The sequence below is a fragment of the Carassius carassius genome, chromosome 26, assembly GCF_963082965.1.
Source record: "Carassius carassius chromosome 26, fCarCar2.1, whole genome shotgun sequence".
NCBI lineage: Eukaryota > Metazoa > Chordata > Actinopteri > Cypriniformes > Cyprinidae > Carassius > Carassius carassius.
The window spans coordinates 29289760-29305067 of NC_081780.1; the positions used below are offsets into that span (position 1 = coordinate 29289760).

Here is a 15308-nt window from a genome sequence, read left to right on the forward strand (position 1 = left end):
GTTTCTGTGTGATAAATTAAAATGTTAATTAAAACCTGTCACAACAACAAACATGAAGAAACGTGATTAAAATTAGTTCATAAAACTATTAAAAAAAGCTTATAATTTATTTGTTCAAATAATGTAAATGGAAAGTTTGTTTCCATGGTTTGTTGTGCATCTGTAATCTATTAGTCAAGTTAAGGTATGTTGGTATTTGAATTATAAAAGCTGCACACTTAAACAGATAAAACAGGTGAAAATAAAATGTATATAAAAGAAGTTGATAATTAATTATAACTTGACAGCAAAAAAATTCTCATATTAACATTTAATTAATGAAAACTCATTTTATATAAATTTGTTTGTTGGGTGTGGTTGCAAAAAAAAACAGTACTGTGGTCCATAGCCTTTTCTTCAAAAAAAATGTATCCTTAAAACTCATTTGACTTGGCATATGCTACTTTCATTGTATGACAACATAGCATCATCAGGATTATGAAAAATATAATCACAATTTCTACCAACAAATTATTAACTTGACGTAAATTGACCTAATTTATTCATCTTGATGGGTATACACCACTGGAAATATGTCTTAATATTGCAGTTAAATCAACTGCAACTTCTATTTCATGCCAACGTGAAACAGAAAAAAAATCCATCCAAATATAGTTAACATGCAGAAGTTATCAACAAAGTTATAAACAAATGTTGCCGTAGTTCAACATTTGAAAAACAGGGGAAAAACAGACTTTAACAACGCAAGGGTAGTAAATATGTGTGCAATAATTATGGTCCACTTATGACTTTAAATGTTTTTTTCTAATATTTCTATTACTATTAGTGTAGTATTTCAGGTAAAAAGAGGCAAATTAGAGTCATTTTGTGGTCAGGAATTTTTTTTTTAAAACCCACTAGTTACATGTATGGATCTTTACTAAACATATTTATATAATACTGCAGGTAATATTTAAATGAAAAAATGTAAAAGGTTTATAACTTAAACCTCCATCCTTCTTTAATAATACTTGCATAATTACAAACAAATGCAAACAAATAGTGAATTTAAACCAAGTTTAAATTGGTGCTAAAAAGGCTTTCAACTGCATTCAACAAAATGTTTATCCACTAGTTTTAACAGTATATACACATGGATTGATATTGAATCTAGATTGATATCCACCTTACTTATGGCTGAAAAACGAAATTGGAATTTTGTGCTTATATTATCAAGATTCTTATTATATTTAATTTAAAATGCATAATTTCAGTTAGGGTAAAGAAAAGCTTTTGGCTTTTCTCCTGAGGCCCCAAGATGCTGCATCGAGCATAAGATAACAGATAACAAAACTGAATCATGTATCTATTCATAGTTTAATTCAAAGAGCCGAAAGCCAATCACATTTTTCATTTAAAAATAGGAGTTGCAGTGCTGAAACCCAAATATATAATAGATATTAAATAGATATTTATTTTAAATTCTACAAATATTACAAATGTTTTTTTTTTTTTGACAGCCCTAATAGCCATACATGGCCAAAGGTAATATACAGAAGGAAAATTTCCACTTTATTTTCTTTTAATGACACTGCAACTTTCATAAAACAAGGAGCATGTTAAATTGGGAAGAGCAAAACAAAACCTGGTGGTTAATCTATTTAAATGGCACATTTATTTTGGACAAAAAGGCAAACTACAGTGAAGCACAGAATAGGTTTTATTAAAAATGCTTAACAAAACCTCACAGGGTTTGTCACGGTGCACACAGTGGGGAGTCACTGCTGCTGTCAAGGAATCTTTAGTTCATTGTTTGTCATTTGTTTTCAAGTATAAAAAAAAAAAATCTATAAAAACTCCTACTATTGCAGTAACCATATTGCTCTGTAAATCAAAATGCCAGTATTAATTATTATTATTACTATTATTAATTAACCAAATATTTAACATTATTTTATGTTATACAATTGTATTATTTTAATTCTAACAAATGAGAAAATACATATATTATGATTGCAATAATCCAACTGTACTGTGAATACAAAGTTTTTAATAATAATAATAACCAAAATAGTAATTCATAAAATGATAACAATCATTATTAATCAATAATAATAATACTGATATGTATTTTGTATTATTATTTATACATTAACTAATCCATTATTAATTAATAATAAATACTGAGGTTTTATTTAGTTGTATTTTCAGTTTTACATTTTTTGGTATTACTATAGTATTACTATTGCAATTATAACATGTTTATTATCCTCTTGTAATAATAAAATAAAATAAGATAAAATTCACATTTTAGTTTTTAATAATAATAATAAATAGTAACTTTTTGAATAAATATAGCAATTATATTACTGCAATAATAAGAGGTTTTGTATTTGTTTAATGGTTGTAATTTAAATAATAGAATATTGATATTTTATAATTATTGCAATTATAACTTTTTTAGTTTCTTTTAATATTTGTTATAATTTAAATTATAATAAAAGCTAAAATAATAATTGTATTTCATTATTAAATGCTGAATTTTATTTTCAGTGCAATGTGATTATTGCAATAATAAAAGCTTTTTTATTTATCTGCTTAACTGATATAAAATAATAGTTAAATTAAATTAATATTTTATAATTATTATTACTATTATAATTGTTGTTGTTATTTTTATTATATTAATATTTTATTATTATTATTATTATTATTATATTATTATTTAAGAGTACAATAGTATTAGTGTAATCATATATTTCTTTAATGATTTGTTATAATTCAAATAAATCATATTGTGGTTGCTATTATTATCATCAATTCAGTAAAGGTTTTAGCAAAGCAATTCAGCGAAGGTAAATTTTTACATATTTGAATAAATAAAACATGTAAACAAAAATATTTTTTTATTTACTTGATTATTAACTTTAATTAAAAGATATTAATTTGAACACATATTTTGACAGTTTTCACTGTTTGAAAGAGATCCCATAATAATTGAACACAGTTTTACTGTAGTTAAATGCTGTGATTAATGTCATATTTTATAATGTCAGAAACTCTCATGAAGCTCATGTCAGTCTCGTGAGGAATCGATTATATTCATGATTCAAACATCAATTAAAATTAAAATCTGATCTCAAGCTGATTGTCATTGTGGTTTATTATTAATGCACAAAAACAACAGAGAATTACATGTTTATGAAAGATACATTTAAATTGAAAGCTTATTTTGATAATAGTACAAATAATGTAACACTATAATAAAAACACAAATGTAGGTTGTTTTGTTGTGACTCACACACACACACACACACACTGATATTACTGTGTGAATGAGGATATCTGAAACACATTTATTCTGTTATTTCAGTGACAGAAGTTCAGCTGCAGTTCAGTTCAGATGAAGACACTTTATAACATCTCACTGTTACTGATTCATCATGCAGCTCAAAGCATTATGGGTAGAATCTCTGCTCAGTCTCTTCTGATTGATCAATACAGTTTCACTGATCCACCTTCAACTCTAAACCCAGGATAGAGCGTCTGAGTGAATGTGGTCTGTTCTGTGTAGATGTGTCTCATTGAGTTAGAGACGTCGTAGAAGGACAGAGTTCCTGCGCTGTGATCCACATACACTCCTGTTCTACCAGTGGTTTTGTAGGGGTTTACAAGGAAATTAGTTAACATTTTATTGTGGGTGAATGAATAATACGTCGGAATGCAGCACAAACTCCAGGACTGATCATTTTCTCCAAACCAACACTCACCACCTCCCTTCCTGTCGATGCTCTTATATGACACTGATATATGCAAATCTCTACCTCCACTCCACTCAATCTCCCAGTAACAGCGTCCACACACACTCTCTCTACACAACACCTGACACACATGATCAAATCTGTCCGGATGATCAGGATACGGGTGTTTCTCTTCCTCCCATTCCGCCTTTCTGTCCTCCTCAGACAGACCGAGACGAGGGTATGCAGTGTTTGGATCCAGTGTGAGAGAACAGGCATCTGAACACAAGAACAGAGACATTAATAACACAACAACAATCACTACAGCTGTGTGTATGTTTACTAACGCATTCTCATCCCAAGGCGTCATATACTGACCCTTTTGACATTTCGTCAACATCCTACGCATATGGCACCCTCTAGCGTCAATATGAGACACAGACTATGGGTTAAGGTTAGGGTTAGGGTTAGGGTTAGGGTTAGACCGCTAGGAGGCGCCTTCTGGCCCATTTTTATCTGCGTCTAATATTGACGCTAGAGGGTGCCATGTGCGTAGGATGTTGACGAAATGTTAAAATGGTCAGTATATGACGCCTTGGGATGAGAACGGTCTGGTGTTTACATACATTTCTTGAGTCCGGCTGTAATCCTGGATTCTCCTCCATGATCCACACTAGAAAACACAAACAGAGTCACATTCAGTCAGCAAACCAGTTTTAGTTTAGTCTTTTTAAGTTACTGACTTTTTGACAGGACTAAAAAAAGGCAGTGGTAATTACATTTTAAGTGAATATAGCAGTATTTCTTAGTGATATGCTGTTTACACTAAGTGCAAATAGATTCTATTCACACTACAGGATTTTCTGCACATGCTTTAAAACACAAGCAATGCTACACAGATAGCAAGAAAATGAATACATTATGAAACAAAGTCGATTCTGTGATATAGCAGCTCTGGAGAAAACAGTGACATGATACTCCAACTCAACTCAATTCAGTTTTGTCATTATCCAACAGTGTCAATACAATCAAATCAATATTATTCCTGAATATTCGGTGTCTTTTAAACCCCAGCTAAGGTGACAGTGGAACCCAAACTCCAGCAGGTGACTGAAACGAAGAAAAAACACTGGGAGAAACACAATAAATCCAGTCATTGCTTTTGTAGGTGGATGCTGCTGTCTGGGAACGCAGTAGTGTAAGACAATTATACAGAAATACTTTGATGACAGACATTGCTCGGGTATTTCAGAGTGACCATAACAACATATAGATGCTGTGAACGAGATCGGTTATCCTGTCTCATAGCGCAAAGTCACATGACTTTTTCAATGCGCACCATGGAATTTATTTAGTAAATATGTTTCCATCATAGTTTATGTGCATTTGTTCTTATCAGATAAAAAGTTTATCCTACTTTAATCTGTGCATAAGTTTTTTTTTAATGCACATTTTTTTAAGTTATGTGCATCTTGGTGTTTCCATCCAGTGTTTTTTATGCGATATTCGAAAATATGCATAAAAATAGATGAATGGAATAATAAGCTTAGGACAAGAGTGAAACACTGAAATGAGTAACAAGTATCGGTGTTGACTTTTTCTCACAGCACATTTTCATACAACATTTAATGATATCTCATAGCAAAGATTACTATTAAATGTAGGATGTAAAAGTAGGTTTGAGCCACATGACCAGCTTAAACCACCAAAGGTTCAGCTTAAACCAGCAAAGGATCTGTCACATACGGGAACACAGGAGACGGAAGATCCAAGTGCAGTGTGGTTTATTAAGGGTTATCCAAATTAGAGTCAAAAACAAGCCGGGGTCGTAACCAACATCAATCCAAACAGAAACAAACAAACAAACAGGAACAAGAACAGGAACTCAAGGACTAGGAAACGCGAGGAAACTAGGTGACGGAAAGTAAGGACTCCAGACAGACAAACAGAAAAGGACTGGTTAATATAGGGAGGATAATTACTAACAAGTGAAGATACCTGAGTGCAATTAACAGGAGTGCAATTACTGTGATGAAGAGACAAGGCTTGTGGGAAATGTAGTGCCTGCGGTGAAGTGCCTATGGGGAAGTGAGACCACTAGTGGACACCCAGGGAAACAGAGACCAGACAGCGTGACAGGATCGTCTTAAACCACCAAAGGTTCAGCTTAAACCAGCATCCCAGTGTCGAAGGATGAAGTAGAATCAAAAACCAGACTGGAGCACTTGAATGAGCTGTAAAGCTGCATCAGAACACAAACACACACAGTATCTTAGTAACTTTATGATTTAATTTCATATAAATGATCTGAAACAACAATACTAGAGGTGGAGAATATATCTGTCAAAATATAAACAAAAATAGATTTGAACTAATATTGCAGTTAAAAATGTCAGAGAAAAATACAGCTTAATATTGCCTGCAGTTAAAGGGGTGAAAAATTACCTTACATACATGTTTTGGATTAAAATCCAAATAATTACCCTCACAAAAATAAGTAATTCCCATCCAAATAGGCCTGTAACTGGGCTCAAATCTATGATAATGTCAATTTGATGAAAGAACTAACAAAATGTTCCACACCAATTTAAAAATTAAAAGCAGCCAAAAAAGCAGTTAACTACATTATGAAAGGGTTCACCCAAAAATGAAAATTAGCCTGTTTTACTCACTCTCGAGGAATCCTAGGTGTATATGACTGACTTCTTTTTGTGGGAAGTCATGGCCTAATGGTTAGAGAGTCAGACTTGTAATCCAAAGGTTGCCAGTTCGAGTCTCGAGGTGACAGGAATGGATGCTGAAGTGCGGCTCTGGGTGTGTGTTCACTGCTCTGTGTGTGTGCACTTTGGATGGGTTAAATGCAGAGCACAAATTCTGAGTATGGGTCACCATATTTGGCTGAATGTCATGTCACTTTCACTTTTCTTTCATACGAATCCATTCAGAGTTATATTAAGCATTGTCCTGTCTCTTCTAAGTGTTATCATTGCAGTAGGTGGGTGTTTCTCTTTAACAGTCCAAAACACATTAAATAAAGTGCTAACATCTGTAATAAATCATGCCTCACACGGCTCCGGGTGTCACGATCTCTAGCTGGGGTGCCTGTGAGCTTCAGTAGAGGGCACTCCACTCAGGACTCACTCAGGACTCCATTTCCCATCCTGCCTCATTCGTGGGACTGATTGCGCGCACACACACACACACACACACCTGCATCTGATTACATACCTGCAGCTAATACACGCACACCCATATAAGCAGCACACTCATGCTAACTCAGGGTGAAGTCTTGTTTAGCGCTGTCTTACATTTCCGAGCGGTTTTCCCTGTGTTTGTTCTTCCCGTGTCTGACCTTTGGACTGTATATTCCGACTCTGATTCTCTGCTGCCTGCCCCGATCTCTGCTTGTTTCTGGTTTTGATTCTGGTTATCCCTGACGCCATTCCTGATTTCTGCCTGACTGACCACTCTTAAATAAATACTGCAACTGGATCCAAACGTCTCTGACTCTCCATCGTAACATCAGGAGGGAAGGCCTCCTGTAGTGAATCCATGCGTTTGTAAGAAAAATATCCATATTTCAAATGAAATAAACACTTTTCTCACACTTTGAACTTTTGAAGAGAAACACCCACCACTGCAATGATAGAGCTTAGAAGTGCCAGAACAATTTTTATTTTTTTAATTCTTTGTTTTTTTTTCAAGCTTTTCACATTGACATGGTTTAAAACACAATTGGCACATCTGAGCCAATACAAAATGCCCAGGTGGCTATACATTTGAATTCTCTACAAAGTACACATTAAAGTACATTATAAAAGTAATAATAATAATTATAATAATAATTAGAGCTGCAAGCAGCGATGAACGGGCCCTCGCACCCGGACTCACCGGCATCGAGTGGCTTTAGTAAAAAGTGAAAGTGAAAGTGAAAAGTGAAGTGAAAGTGAAAGTGAAAAGTGAAGTGAAAAAAAAGTGAAGTGACATTCAGCCAAGTATGGTGACCCATACTCAGAATTTGTGCTCTGCATTTAACCCATCCGAAATGCACACACACAGAGCAGTGAACACACACACACACACTGTGAGCACACACCCGGAGCAGTGGGCAGCCATTTATGCTGCGGCGCCCGGGGAGCAGTTGGGGGTTCGATGCCTTGCTCAAGGGCACCTAAGTCGTGGTATTGAGGGTGGAGAGAGAACTGTACATGCACTCCCCCCACCCACAATTCCTGCCGGCCCGGGACTCGAACTCACAACCTTTCGATTGGGAGTCCGACTCTCTAACCATTAGGCCACGACTTCCCATAAAAGAAGTGAACGTTGAGAAATATGCATTTAAAGTCATAAATATAAGTGGAATATATTAAAGTATATTCCATATATGTGCCAATCTTCCTGTTGTCAGCAGGTGGCGCTATCATTATAATGGAATATTTTCCTTCAGATGTGTTCAGGCCAGGACTCTTATCAAACATGTGAAGTTTGGGGAAGATCGAACATTTTATGCCTTGAGTTACAACAACTTCTCTTGCTGTGGTTTGACTTACAATTTTGTCATGGCGCCATGGACACGCCCTTTAACAAAAACTCAAGATCTCCACAATTTAACATTGCACAGGCCTCTAGATTAGACTTGCCACACAAAAAAAATATTTTTTTCAATTTGGGGTAGATTGGACACTATATGCCTGAATTACAGTAATTTCCTGTTTCACTGCATTAATATGATGCTTTAGCATTTATATAAGTGCTGCTAGCATGTTTTAGTATGTTTCTAGCATGTTGTCAGAATATTTAGCACTTGTTGATGCTTTTTATTATGTTGCTAGGAGTCCATAACAGTGTTACACATGTCATTTCCTGTTGCCAGTAGATGGCGATATGGCTATAACCAAATACGGGCATGTTGATGTGTATAGGACAGGACTCTTATCAAACTTGTTCAGTTTGGGGCAGATTGGACACTGTATGCCTGAATTACAGTAACTTCCTATTTCATTGCAGTAATATGATGCTTTAGCATTTAGCTAAGTGTTGCTAACATGAATTAGTATGTTTCTAGCATGTTGCCAGTGTATTTAGCACTTGCTGGCACTTTTTAATATGTTGGTAGGAGTCCATACAGTGTTAACCTTGTCACTTCCTGTTACGAGCAGGTGGCGCTATGACTATAACTGAATTTGGTCATAGGCATTTGTTCGGAACAAAACAGCTATCACACGTGTGAACTTTGGGGAAGATCGGACGTTGCTTGCCTGAGTTACAGCAACTTCCTTTTTCACTGCATTAGTAGCATGCTTTAGCACTTAACTAAGTGTTGCTAGCATGTATTAGTATGCTTCTAAAATGTTGCCAGCCTATTTAACACTTGTTGATGCTTTTTATTATTTTACAAGGAGTCCATAACAGTGTTAAACATTACACTTCCTGTTGCCATTAGGTGGCGCTATGACTATAATCAAAAACGGGCATGTTGATGTGTTCAGGACAGGACTCTTATCAAACTTGTTCAATTTGGGGCAGATTGGACACTGTATGCCTGAATTAGAGTAACTTCCTGATTAACTGCAATAATATTATGCTTTAGCATTTAGCTAAGTGTTGCTAACATGATTTAGTATGTTTCTAGCATGTTGCCAGTGTATTTAGCACTTGCTGGCACTTTTTAATATGTTACTAGGAGTCCATAACACTGTTACACATGACACTTCCTGTTACCAACAGGTTATGCTATGACTATAACCGAATATGGGCATGTTGATGTGTTCAGTACAAGGAGGCTTGTCAAATGTGTGAAGTTTGGGGCAGTTAGAACAACTTCCTTATTCAATGCAATAGTTGCATGCTTTAGCATTTAGCATCACACTTTTTGACACTTTTTAATATGGTCCTAGGAGTCCATAAGATTGTTAACCATGTAACTTCCTGTTACCAGCAGGTGGCGCTATGACTATAACTGAATTTGGTCATCACACGTGTGAAGTTTGGAGAAGATCAGACATTGCTTGCCTGAATTACAGCAACTTCCTGTTTCATGGCGAAACATCAAACTTTTTCAGGCCGCCAGGGACACATGTTGATGTGCATGTTTTATTATGTTTCTAGAATTATGCCAGCCTATTTAACTCTTTTTGACACGTTTTAATTTGTCCCTAGGAGATCATAACGGTGTTAACATTGTCACTTCCTGTTACCAGCAGTTGGCGCTATGACTATAACTGAATTTGGTCATGGGTGTTTGTTTGGAACAAAACACCTATCACACGTGTGAAGTTTGGGGAAAATCGGACATTGCTTGCCTTAGTTAAAGTAACTTCCTTTTTCACTGACTTAGTAGAATGCTTTAACACTTAGCTAAGTGTTGCTAGCATGTTTTATTACGTTTCTAGCATGTTGCCTGCCTATTTAACACTTTTTGACACTTTTTAATATGTTCCTAGGAGTCTGTAATAGTGTTAACCATGTCACTTCCTGTTACCAGCAGGTGGCGCTATGACTATAACTGAATTTGGTCATGGGTGTTTGTTCAGGACAGAACACCTATCACACGTGTGAAGTTTGGGGAAGATCGGACATTGCTTGCCTGAGTTACAGCAACTTCCTTTATCACTACATTAGTAGCATGCTTTAGCACTTAGCTAAGTGTTGCTAGCATGTATTAGTATGTATCTAGTATGTTGCCAGCCTATTTAACACTTGTTGATGCTTTTTAATATGTTCCTAGTAGTCCATAACAGTGTTAACCTTGTCACTTCCTGTTACCAGCAGGTGGCGCTATGACTATAACTGAATTTGGTCGTGGGTCTTTGTTCAGGACAGAACACCTATCACATGTGTTAAGTTTGGGGAAGATCGGACATTGTTTGCCTGAATTACAGCAACTTCCTGTTTCACGGCGAAACATCAAATTTTGTCAGGCCGCCAGGGACACACCCCTTGACGAAAACTCAAAACATTCGCAATTTAACATCACAAAGGTCTTATGATGACCCTCACCAAATTTTAAGATAATCCGATTGAAACTGTAGGAGAAGTTCTTCAAAGTACGAGGCATGGAAATGGCAAAAACTGCACAAAATCATATAGGAAATTCAAAATAACTTACTTCCTGTTGGGTTTTGGATTTTGTACCAAGAGACTTTTTTTGTAGGTAATGGTGTGTTACATGTGTGTACCGATTTTCATGAATGTACATGAAACACAGCTCGAGGCGCACCCCGTTGAAATTTAACAGGTGGCGCTATCGAGCCATTTTGCCACACCCACTTCTGAAACCTATATCAGATGTAATTTTTCGCCAGTCCTGTTGCGTGTGCAAAGTTTCATGAGTTTTGGAGCATGTTTAGGCCCTCAAAAATGTGATTCATTACGGAGAAGAAGAAGAAGAAGAAGAAGAAGAAAAAGAATAAATGGAGCAATTCGAATAGGGTCCTTGCACTGCAGTGCTCGGGCCCTAATTAAAGCTGCAAGCAGCGATGAAAGGGCCCTCGCACTCGGCCTCACCACCACATAGGAGGAACAGTGAACGTTGGGCCATATGCTTATAAAATAGTAAATATTTGTGCCACATTTCCTGCTGCCAACAGGTGGCGCTATGATTATAACTGAATATCAACATGTAAATGTCTTCAGGCCAGGACTCTTACCAAACATGCAAAGTTTCTGCAAGATCAGACAAGTCATGTTTAAGTTAGTATAAAATAAAGTAATTTCCTGTTGCCAGCAAGCGACACTATACTTATAATTGAATATTGGCCTTTAGTTGTGTTCAGGCCAGTACTCTTATAAAACGTGATGTTTGGGTCAGATTGGGAATTGTATGCATGAGTTACAACAACTTCCTGTTTTATAGTATTAATAGCATAATTTTGCACATACTAAGTGTTGTTAGAATGTTTAAAAATATTTTCTAGTATGATTAGCACACAATGGCATATTTTACTGTAATGCAAATAGTGCATAAAAGTGTTAAAAATGACACTTCCTGTTGTCAGCAGGTGGCGCTATGACTATAACCGAATATGGGCATGTTGATTTATTTAGGACAGAACCCTTGTCAAACGTGTGAAGTTTGGGGCAGATCGGACATTGCTTGCCTCAGTTACAGCAATTTTCTTTTTCACTGCATTAGTAGCATGCTTAAGCACTTAGCTAAGTGTTGCTTGAATGTTTTAGTATGCTTCTAGAATGTTGCCAGCCTATTCAACACTTGTTGATGCTTTTATTCTTTTGCAAGGAGTCCATAACAGTTTTAAAAATGCCACTTCCTGTTTCCAGCAGGTGGCACTATCATCGAATACGGGCATGTTGATGTGTTCAGGACAGGACTCTTATCAAACTCGTTCAATTTGGGGCAGATTGGACACTGTATGCCTGAATTACAGTAACTTCCTGATTAACTGCAGTAATATGATGCTTTAGCATTTAGCTAAGTGTTGCTAACATGATTTAGTATGTTTCTAGCATGTTGCCAGTGTATTTATCACTTGCTGGCACTTTTGAATATGTTGCTAGGAGTCCATAACAGTGTTACACATGACACTTCCTGTTACCAACAGGTGGTGCTATGACTATAACCGAATACGGGCATGTTGATGTGTTCAGTACAGGAGGCTTGTCAAACGTGTGAAGTTTGGGGCAGATCGGACGTTGCTAGCCTGAGTTAGAGCAACTTCCTTATTCAATGAAATAGTTGAATGCTTTAGCACTTAGCTAAGCATTGCTAGCAAGTTTTATTATGTTTCTAGCATGTTGCCAGCCTATTTAACACTTTTTGACACTTTTTAATTTATTCCTAGGAGTCCATAACAGTGTTAACCTTGTCACTTCCTGTTACCAGCAGGTTGTGCTATGACTATAACTGAATTTGGTCAAGGAGTATTTGTTTGGAACAGAACACCTATCACACGTGTGAAGTTTGGGGAAGATCGGACATTGCTTGCCTGAGTTACAGCAACTTCCTTTTTCACTGCATTAGTAGCATGCTTTAGCACTTAGCTAAGTGTTGCTAGCATGTATTAGTATGTATATAACATGATGGCAGCTTATTTAACACTTGTTGACACTTTTTAATATGTTCCTAGGAGTCCATAAGAGTGTTAACCATGTAACTTCCTGTTACCAGCAGGTGGCGCTATGACTATAACTGAATTTGGTCATGAGTGTTTGTTCAGGACAGAACACCTATCACACGTGTGAAGTTTGGGGAAGATCCGACATTGCTTGCCTGAGTTACAGCAACTTCCTGTTTCATGGCGAAACATCAAACTTTGTCAGGCCGCCAGGGACACACCCCTTGACGAAAACTCAAAACCTTTGCAATTTAACATCACAAAGGTCTTATGATGACCCTCACTAAATTTGAAGACAATCCGATTAAAACTGTAGGAGGAGTTCGTCAATGTAGGAGGCATGGAAATGGCAAAAACTGCACAAAAACCTACCTGTTGGGTTTAGGATTTTGTACCAAGATACTTTTTTGTAGATAATGGTGTGCTACTAGTGTTTACCGATTTTCATGCATGTACATGAAACGTAGCTCGAGGTGCACTCCATTCAAATATAACAGGTGGCGCTATTGAGCCATTTTGCCACACCCACTTCTGAAACCTATATCAGATGTAAATTTTCACCAGTTCTGATGCGTGTGCAAAGTTTTGTGAGTTTTGGAGCATGTTTAGGCCCCAAAAAGGCGATTCATTTCGGAGAAGAAGAAGTTAAATACATCATATAAATCACTCTGGAATAAATCACAGCAAGTATCAAATTATTATTATTATTATTATTATAAGTATGACTTTTTTCACAGACCCTCTGGCACTTTGAGAACCGCTGGTCTGCACAGAAGAAAGCCCTGTCTACACTCTGCCTCGGTATGAGCTATGTTGAGCTATTCATTAATCTGGTTGTTTGATGAGAAAAAGATGAAATGTAGTTACAATAAATACATCAAGAGTCCGTACATCTGCAGTAGTGGAGGACTATTATTCTGCCTCGTGAAACTGTGGAAAAACTGATGATGGCACTGTTTGATCTTGGCTGACAACCGATGCAACCGGTTTCAAGAAGATCCGGTTACATCGAATGATTCGTTCGCGAACCGGATATCACTACACTGCAGTGTTGTGAACGGGCTCAAAACAGACCTGGAAGAGAAGACAATGCTGAATAAGTCGTAGTTTTTGCTATTTTTGAACCAAAATGTATTTTCGATGCTTCAAAAAATTCTAACTGACCCTCTGATTTCACATGGACTACTTTGATGATGTTTTTCTTACCTTTCTGGACATGGACAGTATACCGTACACACAGCTTCAATGGAGGGACTGAGAGCTCTCGGACTAAATCTAAAATATCTTAAACTGTGTCCCGAAGTTGAACGGAGGTTTTACTGGTTTGGAACGACATGAGGGTGAGTTATTAATGACATAATTTTCCTTTTTGGGTGAACTAACCCTTTAAGAAGACAGTGATTCATTAACAGGGGTTGCATGAGTTACTGTCATATTCTCTTCATGTATAGTTTTTGAAGTGTCATTTTTGGATGTCCCATACACTTTCATTATATAAAGAGAAAATATAATTTTTTTCTAAAACTCTTAGTGTTCATCTGATAAATGAAAGTCATATAGGATGGCATGAGGGTGGAAAGGATGGAGTTTCCCTTTCCCTGTATTTTTATTTTTGTTGGTGTTTCATTTTAATTGTTGTTGTTGAACTAAATATACATGTTTGACCTTTGCCAATGCATTTTTTTTCATTCTCTCCCTTTAACCATTCTTCTGTATTGTCTATTTCTACTTTTTTAATACTTGAGTACAATTTAAAGTTGTACTTTTTTACTTTTACTCAAGTATAATTTTGACCAGATACTTGTACTTTTAATTGAGTAAAACTTTTACAGAGTAATTGTACTTTCACTTGAGTAATTTTTTTTTTCACTTTTTACACCTCTGAACTGAGAAAGTGCATTTGTGTCACGCTGTCTAGTCTCTGTTTCCCTGGGGGTCCACTAGTGGGCTCACTTCCCCTTAGGCACTTCACCGTAGGCACTAGAATTCCTCTAGTCTGGTCCTGTCTTCACAGTAATTGCACTCCTGTTAATTGCACCTGGTGCAGTCACTTTATTGTCATTAGCCTCCCTATAAATACTAGTCTTTCCCTGTTGTTTGTATGGAGTCCTTACCCTTCGTGTGTCCAGCTTTCTCGTCCCCCGAGATTCTCCCTTGTCTGCTCGTCCTCCGAGTCATCTCGCATTCCGAATTCCCTTTTCCTGTCCCTTTCATTTGTTTCTTTTGTTTGGACGGTCTTTTGGGTTTTGACCTTGGCTGTGTACGATTTGGATTACCATATATTAAATACCTGCAATTGGATCTCTCGCTCACCCTGTGTCTTTCTGGGTACACGATCGTCACAGAAGGACTCCATCCAAAAGAGATCCAGTGGTATATCTATTCATATTTCCTCCCCAGTCACCGAGCGAGTGAGGAATGGTTTCGAGGGTACTCGCCTGGTTGTGTTTCGTGGGACCAGGGGAAAGGAGAAGTCTGCCGAGCCAGCGCCGCTGCACAAGATGGCCGCCAGTCC

The 15308-nt window shown here is 36.7% G+C and overlaps 1 protein-coding gene across 3 annotated transcripts in view; it reads right to left on the minus strand.

Annotated features, from left to right (window-relative positions):
• Nucleotides 1–3118: 3118 nt before the first annotated feature.
• Nucleotides 3119–15308, minus strand: part of LOC132106017 (NACHT, LRR and PYD domains-containing protein 12-like) — a 53565-nt gene continuing 41375 nt past the window's right edge. For all 3 annotated transcript variants that reach the window (XM_059511605.1, XM_059511606.1, XM_059511604.1), the window contains 2 exons: nt 4346–4392; nt 3119–3998 (listed from right to left, as the gene is read on the minus strand). In XM_059511605.1, the coding sequence (XP_059367588.1) occupies nt 3475–3998; nt 4346–4392 (571 nt within the window). In that variant the 3' untranslated portion in view covers nt 3119–3474. The remainder of the gene's footprint in view (nt 3999–4345; nt 4393–15308) is intronic.